This window comes from Salvelinus alpinus, chromosome 4 (genome assembly GCF_045679555.1).
Source record: "Salvelinus alpinus chromosome 4, SLU_Salpinus.1, whole genome shotgun sequence".
Classification (NCBI taxonomy): Eukaryota; Metazoa; Chordata; class Actinopteri; order Salmoniformes; family Salmonidae; genus Salvelinus; species Salvelinus alpinus.
The window spans coordinates 41,647,747-41,670,107 of record NC_092089.1 but is presented as its reverse complement, the minus strand read 5'-3'; the positions used below and the strand labels follow the sequence as shown (position 1 = coordinate 41,670,107).

At 44.8% G+C, this 22,361-nt stretch overlaps 1 protein-coding gene across 3 annotated transcripts; it reads right to left on the bottom strand.

Annotated features, from left to right (window-relative positions):
* Positions 1-472: 472 nt before the first annotated feature.
* On the bottom strand, positions 473-22,206 carry LOC139573557 (uncharacterized). Of its 3 annotated transcripts, none has more exons than XM_071397152.1 (11): positions 21,282-22,206; positions 14,260-14,328; positions 13,642-13,662; positions 13,253-13,531; positions 9,705-9,825; positions 9,241-9,416; positions 8,455-8,594; positions 8,039-8,186; positions 7,399-7,580; positions 7,206-7,295; positions 473-7,061 (listed from the first exon to the last, which is right to left on the bottom strand). In XM_071397152.1, the coding sequence occupies exons 2-11, from the start codon at positions 14,312-14,314 to the stop codon at positions 6,114-6,116; spliced, it is 2,160 nt and encodes a 719-aa protein (XP_071253253.1). In that variant the 5' UTR covers positions 14,315-14,328; positions 21,282-22,206; the 3' UTR covers positions 473-6,113. The 3 variants fall into 3 exon arrangements, with proteins under 3 accessions (XP_071253253.1, XP_071253251.1, XP_071253254.1); XM_071397150.1 differs by lacking the exon at positions 21,282-22,206 and adding an exon at positions 21,047-21,186; XM_071397153.1 differs by lacking the exon at positions 21,282-22,206 and adding an exon at positions 14,462-14,499.
* Between the last annotated feature and the right edge of the window lie 155 nt (positions 22,207-22,361).

The following is a 22,361-nucleotide window of genomic DNA, read 5'->3' as shown; positions in this document are numbered from 1 at the left end:
CATTTGGGATGTATCTATTGTGGCATGCGTATGGGAGCAATGTAGGGGAGGGGAGTGGGAGGAGGGGGGAGGAGGACACACAGGGTGACACTGGAGAGTGTGACACTGTGGGAGAACAAATAAATGTGTGTGACATTGAGTGAGATGACTGACATGGAGGTGGGCCACAAGATAGCATGGCGGGTGGGTGTGGCCAGGGAGGACGTCCACAGGGGGGAGACTCTAACGGGACCAGTAACGGTCTCTGGACCCTATCCCTGAAGGGAGGGGCCATCTTGGCCTGTACACCGTTACATTTACAGAGACCAAGGCTTCCTCAGTGAGCATGGCCATTAGTATGATGCGTTACACTATACACGGCTAGGAGAAAATCTAAGTGCACACACGTTATGGCCTGCCTACCCTAATAACATTATGACAAATTCAAAGCTTTGGAAAAGTACAGAATCAATGACAAGGAAAGGACACTAGATTTTTTTCTCATAATCTTTAGTTTATTCTTCGTATATTTTTTTAGACATGAAATAAAGAAAATAACACCTTTCCTTTACAAAACGCCTGTGTGTCGTGAAAAAAGGGAGGAGATCAACAGACTGCAGAACGCTACACACGCCATGTCAGCAGAAGGAGTAAACAGACAGAACCAGGGCAGAGAGAGATCACTCACATAGTGCAAGGAACGCCAATGAGAACACTGGAGTGAATTTGGGGGGGGTCTGTCCCAGCCAGGGGGGAATTGAACCCACAACCTTCTGGTCCCAAGACCCAGACACTAACCAACCATCCCAAATAGAGTTGACTCACTAGGAGGTGCTGGTAATGTGGTTACCAAGGGTAGGTTTGTTACATTACCCCCTCATTTGGGAAGCGCTATAATACAGTAGTGGTATAAAACATGTCAAATTCATCCACATGCACATCTCAGTTCCACTTCAGGAGGGCTAGGTCTCAAATACTGTTTGAGGCTTTGGCATCCATTTTGAATTCAACCTGCTGTTTACATACAAACAGCGCCACTGAATTCCCAAGATGTACAACAGTTACTGTCTCACCAAGTTACACAATACACTTCAATATGATGTTATTCATCTCATGCTAATGCACATTCAAATAAACCCTGACAACGAAATACCAAGCAACTAGGTAATTTATCACTCTTCCAATCATGACTGAGTGTCGAAGTGCATTATATTAAACACTTCCTGTCCTGACTACAATATTCAGTATCTCCTGACTATGTTGTGTCTCTATATACAGTACAGTAGACCTATAAGGTGCAAAGGTCTGCATATAGTACTTTACCGCTGTTTAGTCTGACACCACCCTACATCATATAAACCAAACGGTGCCTCGGAGTGTATTTATAGAATATAGGCTGACTAGCCATTGAATATTTGATTTCATATTTGAGGCACTAAATCAAAGATGAGAGTCATCCCGTGTAGAGCACCTCAGAGGTGCAGGTTTGTGTGATGTTAACCACATTCTGAGTCTGGACAAACACAGATAGTTTTCTAAACAAATGTTAGATGATAAGCAGATCATTGAGGACAATCATTTCTAAGCATGTGTGACGTCGACATACAGCTGAAATTGTGATTTTCTTTTCTCATTGCACACACATAGGCTAGAGTCTTATACCTAGACACAGATACAAAATGATGTGTCACACGCACGCATGCATGCACACAACACACACACACACAGGTACGATTACACACACACACACAAACACACACACACACACACACACACACACACACACACACACACACACACACACACACACACACACACACACACACACACACACACACACACACACACACACACACACACACGTTAGGATGAAGATAACACTATGACTGATCAATCCTCCACACACACACAGACGGCTTTAATAAAAGCAGAAAAATATGAATAATAATAATACTGTCTTTGAGGAGATCATGTGGACATGCTGCAATAAACGTCTTTATCTTTAAAGTGACATAGATAATTCTGTATTTTTTATATATATATATATAAGTTATGTAAGGGTGTTATACAGTGTTATCATCATAGGGTTGAAATAGTACTAATAAAAGTTAATCCAATCAAAATATTTTAGAGATCTATTCGAAGATCTGTGACACGGAAAAATATGCACTTATTCAGTTGTGTTTACCCTTTTCAGTTGTTCAAGTTAGTATTTTCTAAGTTAGTGAAGATTAGTTTGTGTGTATACAGTATATTCAATAATCAGCATGTAGGCTTTGCACAGGTGAGAAATTAGATTAGCTTTTTTATATCATCAAGTATAATACAACGATCATTCTATACACTAAACACATTCAACCTTTGAGAGGAGACTTTTTAAACCTTACACATGCAATATTTACAATGCTGAACCTCGTCAGCAGGGTCATTAGGGAGTGTTTGTGTGTGTGTGTGTGTGTGTGTGTGTGTGTGTGTGTGTGTGTGTGTGTGTGTGTGTGTGTGTGTGTGTGTGTGTGTGTGTGTGTGTGTGTGTGTGTGTGTGGAAACAGCTAAACACTGCTTTTAGTATTGCCTAAATAGGTGTTACGGCTCCACACAACATACTTTGACGAGCAATGCGATCGAGATTGAGATTGAGAGTGGGGCCAAATCTCTTCAGTGGTAGAATTTTACATAATCATTGACCTTTTATCACATCAGTTGAATGACAATATAGCAAAGAATTTAGGCACCTCAAACACTAGAGTATTCATACTGTATTCATCATGATTCATATACTGTACTAATCATATCAACATCTATATCACTATCTTACCATATGGCTTTTAACTTTAATTTTATTCTCATATTCATTTTAGCATTAAAAAACGTCTTAGAATTGTGGAAGTGTTCAGAAAGAGAAAGGCCATCGTTTGAAGTTGAAGATGGATGTACTTTCTATGTGTTCCAACAACTGATTGATGTGTTGGTGAACTTAACACGACTCCTATTTGTGCTTCTCTTAAAAATCCTAAATGCTTTTAGATGTAGTCCACTGAACTCAATGTACCATTCATGGTGTCTGTCACGACGGTCAGTTAAAACACTGAGGTAGAGATATGTCTTTTGTCAAGCAAAATGTATCTGCACACCTCCTCCTGTAACACATAGCGGCTACAGGAGTTTTAACCACCAGCGAAGTCTTATTGCACTGTAAATCTAGGCTAGAGCAACATCGCTTCAAGCAACTAAAGACAGATGGCATCATGGCACAGTCCTGGAGATGGTGGTACAGTGAGTTAATAGTTAACGTAAACTCACCCCATTCCGTACAAATGTGCGCAACCGCAACATTCAAACGAGGCTGCAAAGAAAACTAATGGGACTGTAGCGACTGTGTTGACTTCAAAATCGTTTCTATTCAAGCATTGATCGACATGGTAATGGCTCTATATTATTGGAGAAAAGTTGAAAAAACGGACCCTCCGTTACATCGTGACGTGTCATGCCGTAACGTACTGCACGCATAAAGCTACTATTTCTGTCTTACGATCTCTCTCCACCAGGTGTAGCACTTCTCTCATCCTTTAAAAACAAGAAATGGACAGTGACGGGGGTAAGGGGGATACCTAGTAATTTTTTGCGTCATCACTGCAAGCGATCATCATTCTCAAAGCCGCTGTTTACTTCTGAAGATCACTTTAGCACCGCCCTAAAAACCCGATTCAAATTCAACACAAACCTTCAAATAGGTATGTAATGACACATTATATAAACTCTTTATAGTGTTTTATTTACATTTTAGAGGCGATAAGGTGATAGGTTGGACAGATCGAGTGAAAAAAAGCAATTTTCCCACACATCTCTCCTTCTCACTATCACGCATTAGTTTCGCTTCCCCACCCGTCATTTTTAAAAAGACCCGACAGGGCTCATTGCCTTCTTGAATTATGCAGAAACGGGCAGCGTGGAGGTCATGTAATTGATTCTGTTGGAAAGGGGAGAAATTGTGCTTTACAATGGTATTGACATTACAGTTGATCTGGAAGTATTACGTTTTTGGGGTGCTAAAATAAGGTCAATTGTACGGACCAAGGCGATGTACAAAATGAGTGAGTTTACGTTAGTGAAGTTCTCGCAGGACCTTTTTAGGGCAGTCAGAGAGACTAATGGCAATAGGTTAGGCTATTAGAACACATCAACCCATGCCTTGACATCATATCCAGTACTGTGGATGGATGCTAGTGGGTTAACCCTATTTGTGAAGTGTCTGTTTTAGGCTGGAGCAAATAACCAGAACTACATGTATACTGTACTGTGAGATCACCATACTAGGCATCAGAGCCGTGGAGCACATCTACAGTTGGCTCAAGGCCTCCAGTATGTAGCTCATAGACGACTAACGCATGTAGATGTGTGTAGGCAAGGAATAGTCTGACATGGATCTGTTCTATTATCTCAGGGAAGACTAGACTTTCATACTGTACTTTTATAAGTCATCATGGGGTATAAAGGCTGACCCATAATCTATAAATGAGAAGTCAAGAGGGCAGGACCTACAGTAAAACTACATCTATCGGCCAGATGAAACCATGCCATAATACTGTACTTCACTATCTGCTGCAAGCAAGAGAGGAAGGAAAAGAGGGAGTACAGAAGGAAGGAAGGAAGGAAGGAAGGAAGGAAGGAAGGAAGGAAGGAAGGAAGGAAGGAAGGAAGGAAGGAAGGAAGGAAGGAAGGAAGGAAGGACAGAAGGAAGGACAGAAGTAAAGAAGGACATAGAGGAGTGAGGATTCCTTTTTTAAATGTTAGGACTAAGCCAATGACATCACTCACCAGACCCCTCCTCTTCTCTCTCTCCCACTCTCATAGTTGTAGTCAGCACAATAACAATCAGCACTACATTTCCAAAGATTCACTGGGGATTGCTTAAAGTGTTGAGGTGTGTCCTTGGGGTCTTCAGGTCCTCGGGTGAGGTCAAGGATCACAAGCTCTTACTCTTGGATTAAACTGATTCTAGAGGTCCACTGGGACAGTCAGTCAGAGTTGGCCAATACCTTCTAACCAATACAGTCTCTCACGTAGTTGGGAGCGCAATCACATGAGACATCCATTTTAAACAAAAGTTAAGACATCCATTTTAAACAAAAGTTAGACTTAGTTTAGCAGAAGGTATTGATGTTAGAGTTCAGCATTCAGGTGTTGGTGTTGCTGGGATAATGCCATGCTCCTTTGTATCAGGATGTTTCATCATTCAAGCATTCTAGATGTTTCTATAGGACGGCAAAGGACCAGCAGGAAAATTCCAGATTCCCAGGTTTCAGGAAAACTTATAGAGAATGTCACAAGGAGATTGAAGGAATCCAGTCCAGTTTGATAGAAAGTTGATTTAAATTCATCCAGTTTGACGAGAACGTTATGTCATAGTCACTTTTATAAGTCCTTGGGTGGGCTAAATCATGTCATTGGTTTCATCATATGAGATAAAAAAAATGTCCGTTGCAAATTTACGAGCTGTTCGTGCTTCCGTTTTGGTCTGTTTTTTCACATGCTGAGATTAGAGCAGGCATCATCAAAGGTTTTATCATTCCACAAATGGAGTAGGTGGTCATAGATGTAGTTGAATTAGATTGAGTCATGTTCACTTGCCATTCTATTGTTCCTATATCTATGTAAAAGGGTGTGGAACCATTCTGCACACCTCTGAATGTAAAAAATATCTAAAGTAGCTAGGTTTAACATTTTACTTGTAAACTCTGCAACTGATTTTGTTGGCAGACCGGCAGTCATGCTCTAGTTTACATACTAAAAAAGAGTATGCGGCATAGAAATGTAAAAAAGAAAAAACAATAGCTAAAACGTCTGACAAAATGGAACTCGCTTGCTTATATTTCCTATCTTGTGAAAAGTATACTGTGAATTGAAAAAAGTATCTCAAAGATAATGTTAGCGTTAGGTACAGGTGAGTTAGCTATCATAACAACCTACAGCATGTTCGAGCATTACAAGTGTTACATCTAAGTCCCAGCCTCGATAGTAGCAGTGATTTCTTCCTTATTTGGTAAGGGGGGTGTTCGATTGTCTGTCTACAGTGGTGGAGGAGGATAGGATAATGGATCTGTGGGGTTTCCCTTGGAGGAGTACAGGGACTGTTCTCAGGTTGCGGTGGTGGCGGTGTTGTCCTCAGCTGGGGCGTCCATTTTGGCCTCAAGGGCTGGACTACTTGGGGCGGTCACCTCCACCTCAGGGGTTTTAGGAGGGGTTGCCTTGGCGACAGGACTTTCGATCAGACCCACTGGGGCCAGAGCAGTATTAGGTTTGGATTCAGGTGCTGGTGGTTCGGGTGTGCCATTGGTGGTCGGAACAGGTTCAGGGCTCAGCATTGGGGTTGGGGTCGGAGTCTGGATTGGTGTCACAGGCTTTTGGGATTCCGGGGTTGGTGTCACAGGCTTGGAGGATTCTGGGGTTGGTGTCACCGACTTGGGGAGTTCGGGGGCTGGTGTCACCAGCTTGGCGGGTTCGGGGGTTGATGGTTGGGGTACAGTTGGTTTGGAGACAGGGGTCAGGGGTGGGGTTGGCTTAGGGGACACCGGGCTTGGAGACACAGCAATAGGTGTTTTGGCTGGTTCAGGTGTTTTCAATTCAGGTGTTTTCGGATCAGGAGTTTTCAAATCAGGAGTTTTGGTTGGTTCAGGTGTTTTCAATTCAGGTATTTTCAGTTCAGGAGTTTTAAAATCAGGAGTTTTGGCTGGTTCAGGTGTTTTGGCAATGGGGCTTGGAGCCTGCTTGGAGACCGGGCTTGGGATTGGGCTGAGTTTGGTCTCAACGGGTTTGGTTATGGTCAACTTTGGTTCAGGAGCTGGTTCAGGGATTTTGTTGATCTTGGGAACCGGGCTAGGTTTGGTAACCGGGGTAACCGGGGGTGGGCTTGGCTTGGTTTCTGGGACGAAGGCAACACTCTCAGTCTCAGCCTCTGATTCTAGAATCTGGTCGGGGACGTCAGTGTCAGTGTCCAATGGGAGGCCAGTGGTGTTAAACTCCACCCCTGAGTCACTGGTCTCCAGGTTACCACATGCCACCTCCTTGGATGACACCTCCAGACCCTGCGGTCAACACACAGAGGTCAGAGGGTCGAGGTCAGGGTGAAGACAGGAGAGAAGATGAGGATGAGCAAGGAGATTTTAACAGCTATTTTGACAATATTCCCTCAACTCGACAGAAATAACCACTGTGTCACTAATACTTACTTTAATGTCCACCTCAGTGCTCTGAGACTTCTCTGTGATGTCGATGGACTGGGCTATAGACTCCTCAAACTGAGTAATGTTCTTCACAACCTGGAAACCACACATACATGTTATGTCAAGTACTGAGCATCATATAGGGAACAGGGTGCCATTTGAGACATCACCAGTGTCTCTGTCTGTGTCTGTGTGGTACCTGTCTGAAGGCATCTCCCTCGTCCTCCTTGCCTGCGTTTTGGGCAATCTTCTCGATGGCTCTGGCCTTGGCAGCCCTCTTCTTCTGCTTGACCAGGCAGGACAGCAGACACACCAACAGCAGGAGAACCAGGAAGCCCACCAGTGCTATGATTGCCACGTAGAGGGAGGGCAGCTTGTAGGCTGGAGGAGAGAGGGTAGGGGAAGGGAGAGTAGGCAGAAGGGAGAAAGAGGGGAGGGAGAGAATATAGAGGGGGAGTGTGGTGAAGTGGAGAGGGGAGAGACAGAGGAGAAGAGGAGAAGAGAGAGATACACAGAGAAGAGAGAGAGATAAGGGGAGGGGAGATAGAGGTGGGAGAGAGGAGAGGGGGCAAGGAGGAGACAGGCAAGAGGAGAAAGAGGTGAAGGGAGGAAAGGAGAGATAATGTTAATAAATTATTCCCGGGTTTTATCAGTACATCATTAACATTCCAACCCCTGACCCTCCCATCTCCTCACCCTCCACCGCCTGATAGACGTAAGACTAACTGGCCAACTCCACCCATCCATCCCCCTCTCCATCTCCTTCATCCTCCCATCCCTCTCTCCTCCCTACTCCTCTCCTCTGTTCTCCTCTCCTCCCTTCATCCCCCTCTCCTCACCATCCACTTCCAGGTAGACGTTGGACACAGGAAACCCCAGTATGTCTGTGACCTTGAACTGTCCGACGTCGCTGGCCTTGACCTGGTCCAGAATAACCACAGATGAATCCAGAGAGATCCGCCCCACCAGATCCAGGTCCGCTGGCACCTATCATCAACCAAGAGCCATGGTAGGTTCAAAAGTTCAATCACTTGACTTCAACATTGTAAGACAATTTTTATTATTGGCAAATAAAAGTAAATCACTTGGATATAAATGTTTGGTAACACTTTACTTCAAGCCAACAGGTATAATGCATTATAAGACTTCTCATAAGCATATATAAGTGATGATGTATTATTACCACCCCACAGTGCGCTATAGGGAGTAGGATTAGGGTAGTATTTGAGTGATTTTAAATCAGCCGTTCCAGTACCGTTAACTGTCCCCCGTCCAGGATCTGTCTGGTTTTTAAGTCGTAGTCGGGCGTGTAGAACAGACGCACCATGGAGGCATTCAGAATCAGGTTGATCTTCAGGGTGCCAGCGTACGGCAGCTTCACAAAGTTCTGGTGTTCTGAGAGACAGAGAGAGAGAGAGACAGAGACAGAGACAGAGACAGAGACAGAGAGAGACAGAGACAGAGAGAGAGAGAGAGAGAGAGACAGAGACAGAGACAGAGACAGAGACAGAGACAGAGAGAGAGAGAGAGAGAGAGAGAGAGAGAGAGAGAGAGAGAGAGAGAGAGAGAGAGAGAGAGAGAGAGAGAGGGGGGAAAGTGAGAGGGGGCATTTAACAAACAAAACATTTAGGAACACAATACGCAAAATAGATAACTCACTTCATAAAATAACATCAATTTAAAGCTGGAATTCTTAATGGTGAAACTGCCACGTCTGTTCACAAAGAAGAATTTACTGCAAACAACAAACATTGTTTTTCCCCCTCTGACATTATTGCACGCGCGATAGAAGAGCAGAATGTGTACTGCAATTGTTTTACCAGGTTGTGCGGCGCTCCTCACCTCTGCTTCGCCAAACAAAACAAATACAATAACAACAGCAGTGGGGCGGACAGTGGTGCTGATCCCCTACTACGGATTACACCTTTAAACCCATTGATGACTAACATTACAGCGAACTTGCAGCAGGTTGGGAAAAAGATAGAAAAGCCAAGGTAAAGCTTGGCCACAGAAGGTAGAGGGAGGATGAAAACAAATGTACCTTTGACATTTAGGCAGACCTTCCTCATGATCTTCAGGTTAGTGTCTCTGACGGTGTAGCTTCCCTCATCGGCGCCTGTCACGGCGTCGAGGGTGATCCGGTGCTCGTTGACACTCAGGCGCCACTGGTACCCGTCTCTGGAGAGCCCTCCTCGGGTCATCAGCACCAGGGGCGGCCTGGAGGGTTAATGGAGAACCATAATAGAACTTGCTATCAAAACAGTCATGATACTGATCAGAATAACATAATGATATAATGATGGTGTAACGATAATTATCATATTGATAATGTTATCGCGATAACCATGCTACTATCATGACAGCCACAATAGTATCACAATATCACGATACCGTGATATTATCGCAATAACCACTACATCGTGATAATCAATGTTGATGGGAGACAGTAAATCCTCCTTTGCGGAAATCAGAGAAGTTTACATTTTGACAGAGAAACAACTGTACCTGGAGGTCAGGTTGGCCTCCACAGCACTGGGCCTATACTCCAGGGTGATGGGAGCCTCCACCCCCGCCAGCTGGATGTGGTAGTTCTCCCCATACTTAATGTTCTGCTCGTTGGAACAGTCTAAAAGACAGAGAAAGGGTTGGGAGAGGCAGGGACAGTTAGATACAGAGAGCAAGAGAAATAAATTAAGGTATAAAAGGGGAGGACAATGGGAAAGAGAGGGAGACAAGAGATCAGGAAACAGAGAGAGAGAAACAGAAAGGGAAGACAAAGGAATGAGAGAGAGGAGAAGAACAAGAGAGAGAAAAGGAGGATAAAGATAGAAGAAAAACAGCAGGGATGGACGGATGGGAGGGATGAACGGACGGATGGGGTGGTTAAATAGCTGCATAATTACTGCCTGGTGTATGCAACATGCTGTTAACTACACACACCTCCTCTCCACACACTGTTAACTCCATATGACGCTGTCAAGGCTCCACACAGCTAGCCAACTCCACACAGCTAGCCAGCTCCACACAGCTAGCCAGCTCCACACAGCTAGCCAGCTCCACACAGCTAGCCAGCTCCACACAGTTAACTGCATCATTTGATATCAGGCAACTGCATAAACTGATATAGCATTCTGATGCACGACTGCAAAGTCAATGACGTGGCATAAAACCATTGGTTGTTGCGTGCAGTGTGACTGCAATATAGACAGCCTGGAACGCCAATCCATGCAGAGCAAAGCTCAGTCTTCTCAGCATCACCGAGTCATCATTCCTCTCTGACTGTGTGTATCTGTGTCCCAAACGGCACACTATTCCCAATACCTTTTTATTTTATTTTAACTAGGCAAGTCATTTAAGAACAAATTCTTATTTACAATGACGGCCTACCCCGGCCAAACCCGGACGACGCTGAGCCGCCCTATGGGACTCCAAATCACGGCCGGATGTGATGCAGCCTCGATTCAAACCAGGGACTGCAGTGACGACTCTTGCACTGAGATGCAGTGCCTTAGACCGCAACGCCACTTGGTAGCCCCTATATGGGCCCTGGTCAAAAGTAGTGCACTGTATAGGGATTAGGGTGCCATTTGGGACACAAACTGGGTCTTCCTCATCCCATTACAGTCAGATACTTAGTGCTGTTCAGAACATTGCTGCTGTGCTAGCCAATAGGGCTGTTCTACACTAATACAGCAGTGCTCATGTGTAGCTGTAAAAGGCTTGGCCTGTTGACCGAACTGAGCTAGACTGAGACGGACAGATGGTTTGAAGTGCACACAACCACGGTAGCAGGGCAGCATGTTTGAGAGAGAGCACCAGTATCAATTTAGTCCAAATGATTTAGACTGAGCCAAGACTCCAAAACTCAATGTAAAAAGCACAGTATGCCTGCATCCCAAATGGCACCCTATTACCTATTTAGTACTTTTAGCCAGGGCCCATGGGGATGCAAACTATGGTGTCTGACGATGAAGATCTTCCAACCGTCCAACCTTCCTCCCAGAGAGCAACTTTCCTACTTCCAACCTTCCTCCCAGAGAGCAACTTTCCTACTTTCAACCTTCCTCCCAGAGAGCAACTTTCCTACTTCCAACCTTCCTCCCAGAGAGCAACTTTCCTACTTCCAACCTTCCTCCCAGAGAGCAACTTTCCTACTTCCAACCTTCCTCCCAGAGAGCAACTTTCCTACTTCCAACCTTCCTCCCAGAGAGCAACTTTCCTACTTCCAACCTTCCTCCCAGAGAGCAACTTTCCTACTTCCAACCTTCCTCCCAGAGAGCAACTTTCCTACTTCCAACCTTCCTCCCAGAGAGCAACTTTCCTACTTCCAACCTTCCTCCCAGAGAGCAACTTTCCTACTTCCAACCTTCCTCCCAGAGAGCAACTTTCCTACTTCCAGCCTTCCTCCCAGAGAGCAACTTTCCTACTTCCAACCTTCCTCCCAGAGAGCAACTTTCCTACTTCCAACCTTCCTCCCAGAGAGCAACTTTCCTACTTCCAACCTTCCTCCCAGAGAGCAACTTTCCTACTTCCAACCTTCCTCCCAGAGAGCAACTTTCCTACTTCCAACCTTCCTCCCAGAGAGCAACTTTCCTACTTCCAACATTCCTCCCAGAGAGCAACTTTCCTACTTCCAACCTTCCTCCCAGAGAGCAACTTTCCTACTTCCAACCTTCCTCCCAGAGAGCAACTTTCCTACTTCCAACCTTCCTCCCAGAGAGCAACTTTCCTACTTCCAGCATTCCTCCCAGAGAGCAACTTTCCTACTTCCAACCTTCCTCCCAGAGAGCAACTTTCCTATTTCCAACCTTCCTCCCAGAGAGCAACTTTCCTACTTCCAACCTTCCTCCCAGAGAGCAACTTTCCTACTTCCAACCTTCCTCCCAGAGAGCAACTTTCCTACTTCCAACCTTCCTCCCAGATAGCAACTTTCCTACTTCCAACCTTCCTCCCAGAGAGCAACTTTCCTACTTCCAACATTCCTCCCAGAGAGCAACTTTCCTACTTCCAACCTTCCTCCCAGAGAGCAACTTTCCTACTTCCAACCTTCCTCCCAGAGAGCAACTTTCCTACTTCCAACCTTCCTCCCAGAGAGCAACTTTCCTACTTCCAACCTTCCTCCCAGAGAGCAACTTTCCTACTTCCAACCTTCCTCCCAGAGAGCAACTTTCCTACTTCCAACCTTCCTCCCAGAGAGCAACTTTCCTACTTCCAACCTTCCTCCCAGAGAGCAACTTTCCTACTTCCAACCTTCCTCCCAGAGAGCAACTTTCCTACTTCCAACCTTCCTCCCAGAGAGCAACTTTCCTACTTCCAACATTCCTCCCAGAGAGCAACTTTCCTACTTCCAACCTTCCTCCCAGAGAGCAACTTTCCTACTTCCAACCTTCCTCCCAGAGAGCAACTTTCCTACTTCCAACCTTCCTCCCAGAGAGCAACTTTCCTACTTCCAACCTTCCTCCCAGAGAGCAACTTTCCTACTTCCAACCTTCCTCCCAGAGAGCAACTTTCCTACTTCCAACCTTCCTCCCAGAGAGCAACTTTCCTACTTCGAACCTTCCTCCCAGAGAGCAACTTTCCTACTTCCAACCTTCCTCCCAGAGAGCAACTTTCCTTCTTCCAACCTTCCTCCCAGAGAGCAACTTTCCTACTTCCAACCTTCCTCCCAGAGAGCAACTTTCCTACTTCCAACCTTCCTCCCAGAGAGCAACTTTCCTTCTTCCAACCTTCCTCCTAGAGAGCAACTTTCCTACTTCCAACCTTCGTCCCAGAGAGCAACTTTCCTACTTCCAACCTTCCTCCCAGAGAGCAACTTTCCTACTTACAACCTTCCTCCCAGATAGCAACTTTCCTACTTCCAACATTCCTCCCAGAGAGCAACTTTCCTACTTCCAACCTTCCTTCCAGAGAGCAACTTTCCTACTTCCAACCTTCCTCCCAGAGAGCAACTTTCCTACTTCCAACCTTCCTCCCAGAGAGCAACTTTCCTTCTTCCAACCTTCCTCCCAGAGAGCAACTTTCCTACTTCCAACACACACACTCAGACCCCATACCTCTGACGATGAGTGTGATGCGTCGGACCTCTTCCGGCTGTTCGTTGTTCTTCACCGAGTACGTCCCCTCGTCCACCTCGCCCACGTTCGCTAGGATCAGGTGACTGAGCTGACTGTTGAGCTTGGCACGGTTACCGACCACGGACCCACCCCGCATCAGGACCACCTCAGCCCCCGCCTTGGCATTACTGGACTGGAACAAAACCTCTGCAGCCAGGGAGGGCAGCTGCAGATGGAAGTCCTCCCCAAAGAACATGGTCTTCTGGGAGTCTTCTTTACCTGGGAGGTGGTGGGAGGGTATGTTTAACATTTCCACAGAAATGCATCACAAAACCTAGTACTATATCATAACTAATGATGCATTGATAACAGATGGCAGGGATGCTTACCTTTCAAAGGGGCCGACAGAGCTACGGACAAAGAGAAAAGAGGTTGGTGTTATTTCATAATTATGCATAGAAATGTAATTCATCAAATATGTTAGATATATGACCGATAACTATACACACACACACTACTCTGGACACACACACTACTCTGGACACACACACACTACTCTGGATACACACACTACTCTGGACACACACACTACTCTGTACACACACACTACTCTGGACACACACACACTGATCTGGACACACACACTGTTCTGGAAACACACACTACTCTGGACACATACACACTACTCTGGACACACACATTGTTCTGGACACACACACTGTTCTGGACACACACACTGTTCTGGACACACACACTACTCTGGACACACACACTGTTCTGGACACACACACTGTTTTGGACACATTACTACTCTGGACACACACACTACTCTGGACACACACACTACTCTGGACACACACACTACTCTGGAAACACACACTACTCTGGACACACACACTACTCTGGACACACACATACTTATCTGGACACACACACTACTCTGGACACACACTTATCTGGACACACAGTACTCTGGACACACCCACACTGCTCTGGACACGACGTACCTGAGCAGAGCAGCAAGCTCAGCACCACCACCACACTGACTGTCTTCATCTTCATCAGATCTCCTAGCTCTGGAAGGAAGGAGAGATGAAGGGAATATAAGATAAAGGAAAGATAGAGTATAAACAAAAATGGTGTTTGATAAGTGGCACATTAGAATAGAATGCCACTCCATCTATCTCTCTCTCTCTGTCCCTCTATCACCTCTACATCCTCTTCTCCTCCCTCAGTTGTTCTTTCTGTGTCTCCATCTGATTGTGTTTGGCTGGGTGTGGGTGAGAGTGTGGGTGAGGGTGAGGGAGGTGCTCTCTTAGCTAATTCATAGATAATGATAGAATGTTGTGGTGGTGACATCATCTCATGGTGACATCATCGCATGAAGTGGAGCAGAGAGGATGTCCTTTGGATCACTTAGGTTGTCTGACTTCACCAGAGGAGTGAATGCAGTGTGTGTGTGTGTGTGTGTGTTTGTGTGTGTTTGTGTGTGTGTGTGTGTGTGTGTGTGTGTGTGTGTGTGTGTGTGTGTGTGTGTGTGTGTGTGTGTGTGTGTGTGTGTGTGTGTGTGTGTGTGTGTGTGTGTGTGTGTGTGTGTGTGTGCGTGCGTGCGTGCGTGTTCCTCTGATATCTTTGAAAAAATACATCTTTCCCCCCTTCCATCATGAAAGCAATCCACCAAATCAGCAAATAGTTCCCAATTCAATTCAATAGTTGATTTACACTACCATGCTGCAAGCAAGTGGGGCTTTAAGATTGAAATATACATGAACTTATTGCAACAACAAAAACAACAACAACAATAACCTATTCTTTTTCATAATCCCTACCTTTTAAAGGCACATTGGAGCTTGTTTGAGTTTTTAAACTAGGGGTGTATTCATTAGTGCTCACCATAGCAAACCGTAGCAAAATGTTTTGCAACAGAAAAGTTTAGCAAAGAAAAGGAGTGTTTCTTATTGGACAAGTTCAGGTTAGTCCTTCCCGTTTTGGCCTGTTTGTGTCTGTTTGGTTCCTGGATAATACACCCAAGGACGCCATAGGCTCCCACTGGATCCCAGACAGGGATTGGTATATTGATTAGGTGTCAGTGAACATGCCTGAATTAAAACAGCCTGCGAATAATGAATGGTAATTGGGACTGGGGGGGGGGGTCAGGGTAATTGCTTGGCTGGGTTTCAAACAGAGATCCACCCTTTCCTTCCTCAGGACCTTGAGAAGAGGGAAGTGTGTGTGTGTGTGTATTTGTCTGTGTGCTCACATGCGTGCGTGTGTGTGTGTGTGTGTGTGTGTGTGTGTGTGTGTGTGTGTGTGTGTGTGTGTGTGTGTGTGTGTGTGTGTGTGTGTGTGTGTGTGTGTGTGTGTGTGTGTGTGTGTGTGTGTGTGTGTGTGTGTAAAAATGTGCTGAGTGGGAGAATTCTGATGAATTGGAGCATTGAGAGGGTTATGATGATCTGAGCAGCCTCTGGGTGAGGTGCGACTACAGATGAGACACATCAAGGGAAGTACTAGTCAGGGCTTTTCTGTTCTGTCCTCTTCATTTGTAGAGACTAGAGGGTTTGACAGACAAGAGAATTTAAAACCTGAATATACAGATGTAGGATCTTAATTTCAGCCAGTTTTCTACAGCTGGAAAATAATCCTGCAGCAACATGAAATGTGAATTATTTTGTGGATTATAATTAATGGACATTTTTTGTAGGGGTTCATACATTTTTCGAAAGTGAAAATCAAGTCTGAAATTTCAAAGTGGAAATTACAAACTTCAGAATCCCTTTAAAACCTCAAATATACTACACATTTTAAATGTCTTGCATAGAAGGAAAGTTATCATGCAACAGGGTGATCAAATGAAGATCCTACATCTGTAGCGGCAGATTTACCTAGTTCCCCTGAGTGCAGGCCTGTAGCTGTATTTATTGATAGTCCTGCGTTTAGGATGTAAGTTTTGCAGTGCTTTGCAACACTTTCTGGACAGCTGCTCTTTCCACTCTGTAGGGCCATTGAGGTGCTGAGATTAAGCAGCAAAGCGTTCACCCTCTCAGCAACCATTCTGCAACAGGATGCTTCATCGGGAGTGTAAGACACTGCGATCCTGAACGCTAGAAATGAAAGGAGATAGCAGGCCTGAACTGTTGGTAGTGTGTGTGTGTGTGTGTGTGTGTGTGTGTGTGTGTGTGTGTGTGTGTGTGTGTGTGTGTGTGTGTGTGTGTGTGTGTGTGTGTGTGTGTGTGTGTGTGTGTGTGTGTGTGTGCGCGCGCACGCGCACGTGTGTGCTTGCGTGCGTGCGTGTGTGTGTGTGAAAGAGAGAGATAGATAGAGAGAGAATGTGTGTACAAAGCAGGAAGCATTAAGCCATCTGCAGAGACCCGATCTGTTGGCAGGAGCAGAAAGCCTGCTGCTCTCATTTGTTAATGAGGACAATTAGCATGTGATAATGTCATAATTCCACCACCACCATCTCTCTCTGCTACGAGACACTCTTATCCAATTGTCTCCTCTCTCTGTTTCTCTCTCTGTCTCTCTGTTTCTCTCTCTCCCAGCCTCTTACACCCTGCACTGGGCAGAGAGCTGAGCCACTATCATAGCTTGAAAGCACAGTCATTTGATTACATCTGAAACAAAAGACAGGAGAGGGTCCCTCAGACAACACCAGCAACAACCACACATCAGTTGTGACCCCTTGGTACAGCCATGTTCTGTCTGTATAGGTTGATTCTGCCTGGGACATGACGTTGGGAACACCTTGCTGTGTTCTTATTACTGAAGAATTACATGGTAATAAGAACATGTCTTTTCTTAAAACTGCATTGTTGGTTAAGGGCTTGTAAGTAAACATTTCACTGTAAGGTCTACATCTGTTCTATTCGGCGCATGTGACTAATAACATTGGATTTGATTTGATGTGATGTTATATCATAATGTGTGAACACAGGCGTGTGAAACATGTTCATCTTTGTGTTACTACAGCACATAAGGGGAATGTATCTGCGCTGTTGTTTTTAGAGGACCTGTGAAGCAGATAATCCAAGATCTTCTACTCCATTTAAGGAGGAAAAAATAGTTTTTGGAATCGTTTGGGGCCAGAAACCTTACAAAAAAACAAAAAAATCACATGTGAAAGGAACACGTGATAAAACAGGTGGTTTATGGACACGTGTGAACACGGGTATAAACGAATCACGTGAAAGGTGTCACATGTAAAATAAAAACATTCACATAGTTTTCAAACACGTGTGACATTTCACATACATTTTTTACATGTGAACAAATCAAAACGCAGACATGTGAGTCAGACGTGGTTTTAGGACAAATTTGACATGTTTTTTTGTAAAGGAAACAACACCCTGGTGCTCGCCTCACTGGGTTTACACACACACACACGCACACACGCACACACGCACACACACACACACACACACACACACACACACACACACACACACACACACACACACACACACACACACACACACACACACACACACACACACACACACACACACACACACACATGCCTCCTCTCCTTTGGGCTTTTAACCATGGGCTGCCGGACTGGGCCATCTGCTATCCTTCACTCCCTCCCTCCCTCTTTTCCTCCCTTCCTCTTTCTGTATCTCTCTCTTTCTGTCACCTATTCACCTAGACTGCTCTACCTGTCACTCTCTCTTCCTTCCCCAGTCCCTCTCTATCAGTCCCTCTCTATCTGTCACTCTCTCTTCCTTCCCCAGTCCCTCTCTATCTGTCACTCTCTCTTCCTTCCACAGTCCCTCTCTATCTGTCCCCCTCTATCTGTCACTCTCTCTTCCTTCCCCAGTCCCTCTCTATCTGTCCCTCTCTATCTGTCCCTCTCTCTTCCTTCCCCAGTTTTTACTGCCACCCTCTCTTTATTTTATTTTCCTGCCTCCCTTTTTCTCTCTGTTTCTTCCCACATCTCTTATCCTCTTTCCTTCCCTGCATCATCTTCTCATCTATCTTCCAATTTTTCCCTTTCTCTCTTTTTTTCTGTCTGACTCAGCTGTTACTTTCTCTCCTCTCCTGCTTTCTGTCCTTCTATCTTTTCTCATTCTATTTCCTGTTCTGCCTCATGCCACTCTCTCTATCCCTCTCTTCTCTCTCTGCCTTCTCTCTCTTTATTTCCCATTCCATTTCTGCTATGCCTCCTCTGTCCTTCCCTCTCTTTCTTATTTTCTCCCCTTCTCTCCCTCCCTGTCTTTCTCTTCCTCTCTCTCTCTCTTTCTCCTCTCATGCCCCCTTTCACCCTCTCCTCCTTCTTATCTTATATAATCTCAGCTCCAGCAGCATCCCACTCTGAACTCAAAGACTGTGTCTGTCTTCATCTGAGATGTGGGATTTGTTCCAAATGGCACCCTATTCACTATGTAGTCCACTACTATTGACCAGGGTCCATACGGGTCTGATCAAAAGTAAGGCACTAATATAGAGAATAGGATGCCATTTGGGACGTACCCTCTGAGTCTCTGGTCACTGAGAAGGGAGAGGAGGAGGTACAGACAGGCCTTTGTTGAGCTCCTTTAAAGAGGCGGAAAAGCCTTCAATGACTGCAGATGCATGAACCCCACAAAGATGTCTCTGTCTGTCTGTCCTTCATTCCCTCACCTTCACATCGTTTCCTTCATTCTCCTTGGCTTACATAACCCCAGCGGTCAGTGCATCTATCCCCTAATACTTCTGTCACTGTAGTGAAGGCAAAGTATCCAGTCAGGCTGCAAGGAAATGCACACCCCAAACACACACACACACACACACATTAGATACAATACAAGACACACACACACGCTTGTCCATAAATCCCGTAGGCACAAACACACATGACCAATATTCACTTCCTCTCTCCCTCTTTCCCTCCTCTCCTCCCTCACCAGAAAATACAATCTTAAATCATGAAGTGTCAGAAAAGCAAAAGGTAACAGAACAACAGACCAGTACACAGGCTGAATGTTTACTTCAGGTGTTTTACTGGAGGTCATGGCTTTCTGGATAGTTCAAATGACAATGGGTGCATCTCAATAGTCTTAAGAGGCTTCCACTCCTTGTCTCCTTTCCTTCATCTGTTCTGATGAGTGTAAAACTACTTGATAGGTGAAAGCAGATTCCCAACAATACCCATCAACCATATTGCTTGTATCCATCCTGTGGCAAGGAGACGGATAAAGGAAAGGAGACAAGGGGAAGAAGCCACTTTAGACTGTTGAGATGCAGCCCTGGGCTGCCTGCCTGGAAGTGTTGTGTAAATCAAAATGGATGATGGATGAGGTCTCATATCACACAGACATAGACTGACACTTCATTTATCCACCGCCTTCCCTTCTTTAAGTACTCTAAAAAATATTATCTCTATCTCTCTCTCTGTCTAGGTCCATGTCGCTATCTCCCTCTATTTCTCTTTCTCCCCCTCTCTCTCTGTGTATTTCTCTCTATCTCTCTTTCTCTCAATCACTCTCCGTCAGTCTCGCTCTTTCTCTTATATATGAAAGGAGTGGACAGGTTTCCACCATATTGCATTCACCTGTCAGATCTTGTCAGATCAGAGGTCATGAGGGGGAAGAGTGCTACAGTAAATGTCCTCTTCCTCAACTAATCATTGTCTTTCAAGTGAGGACATAGAAAGACAACTCACAGATTACATGTAGCTTCATCATTTCCTAATTGTGACAGTTGAAAATAGGCCACTACAGGCGCAAGCAATACATCAATCAGCATCACTTCCAGTTTACAGTCTTCCAATAAAAATATATATGTGCCAAATTAGAGACAGAGAGGAAAAACAAATAGGTGTGTAACGTGTTTCTATCTTAACCAGAACATCCCAACAGTAACAAGACATGTGAATATTCCCACATCTTTTGATTAAAGTGTCTTGTGTACAAGACAAACACGTGTTCATAAAATCCCAACAGATAAACCTCAGAGCATATAAAGGCTTGAATAGCAGTAACATACAGGCCAAGGCCATCCTTGAACAGGGATCGGGTGATGACTGATGACCAGCGCGCACACTGTACTGTACTATACTGCCATGTACCTGAACTGTTGGCAAATGTAACATGCAGGCAGCGCAGACTCAGGCCACCATATGTCATCAACATATAAGCGGCGGGGGCGACACTGCACAGCACCGGAGTCCGCAGCGCGCCGGTACAGGCTGCAGGAGCACATCATTCAATTTATAATGGATGGATGCTTTAAAAATAAAGGATTCAGTATAGGCTAAACAATTTTATTTAAAAAAAATAGTCCTACATATTAAGATATACTGATTAGAGCCAGGATCCGTAGTCTACTCATTTGCATTGATTAGATGTGGATTATGCATTAATAATCTTACAGGACCAAACTGAGTCATACAATTCATCTCTACATGAAGTAACAGGTACTGCGAATTAAGGCGACATATTGCATTCCATGATGGGATTATTCAGGGATATTTCAAATAATATAGCCTACTGCATAACCCTGTTAGGCTACATTGTTTCAGAGATTTTTTCTTATCATAGGCTATGGCTCAAATTCTGAAGCAATGTCTTACATTAGGCTATAGGCCTAATCTAAATGGTCATAAATAGGGATAGGCATTGGACCGGTACTAGCCTATCCAACCTGTGTAGCCTAATGATTAACCCCTTGTGTGTCATTCTGTAGAGCAGACTGTGAAATTAGCATGGTAATGCATTATTGAATGCGTGTCCCATCATACCACCATCCCGATGAAGCGCATAGTCTGTTTAATCGTTCCTCCCAATAAACGTGAAAACCTAATCACAATTGTCTCACCTTTCATCTTCTCCGGAACAAGCACGCCCTGTTTTCATCAAATAAAGCCCTTATCGGATAATAATCGGCTATTAACATAACATCTCAATATGCAGGAAAGCCAACAGACACCCTCACGAGCATCTCACCAAAAACTGCAGAATTTAACCCGTCACGCACCAGGCGGCGAATTTATTTGAAGAATCTCATCACATCCACCACACGTAAAAAATAATTATCCCCTTAGCTCACTCACCTCTAAATTCACACTATCTCCTCCGTATTGACAGAGTAGGCAACGTTATAACGGGATTATTGAAGAAATATGTAGCCTAGCCTATTGATGCACGTATTTCTCTCTCTTCTTGGCGTCACCCTCCCTCTCAACCTCGCCCCCCAAGAGCAGCACTTGACGACTGGGGCTGAACATTTGAAGATGCTCAGAATATGTCGGCTTTTGCTCTCGGTCGGAGCCGCTCGACTATTGTCGGTAAACACCGGATTCGATTGCCACAAGCAAGTGTAAGAAAAACTTTTATGCTCATATATGCTTGAAGCCAAGATAGGCCTTTATATCTATGCATTAGCCTTTAGTAACAAAAGGCAAAGCGAATGAACTTATATTACAAGTGTGTTTGCAGTATGTTGCACAACCTGCTTCTGGCATGCCATACTAATGTTTCCACATACAGCCAAGAAAACAGGAACTGGGTCAACCGCAGAGGTCTAAGGGACTTCATCTTGTGATGACATATCTGCTGATGCCTGGAAGACACACAGACACACACACCCCACCCACGCACATTCACACTCAAACACAGAGAACCACACACACCGCATTAATACCTAATAGAGCTTCTAGGGATCCTAAGCTTATCAACATTGTGCACACACGGCAGTTGGGAAATTCAAAACAGACATTAAGCAAGGGACATTCTTCAACAACAATGGTGGACCAATAAGCATGGACTACGCCCGGACCAGAGCCAACCAGAGGACCAGGACTTCAAAGAATCAACCTACTTTCTGTACTGTATATAATCTGTAATCAACCTGTTTTAGGGGTCTCCTCTTTCAGCTCACTCGGAGTTCTAAGACGGAGCCCCGCATGCGCAGTACCAAATATATTTACTCTGAATAAACTGCTGATTGTTAAACTTACACTCCTCGTCTGAGTCGATCCTTGACCGACTCGCTCACCTGTGCACCTCACCTTTTATCAACACAAGGCAATGATTGCTGGTTGTTTGTCTTTTTAACTGAAGGAATTTATCTTCCTTTAACAAAACGTTATAACAGCTGCATTGTGTAAAGGCTACTCAGCTGAGAGGTAGAA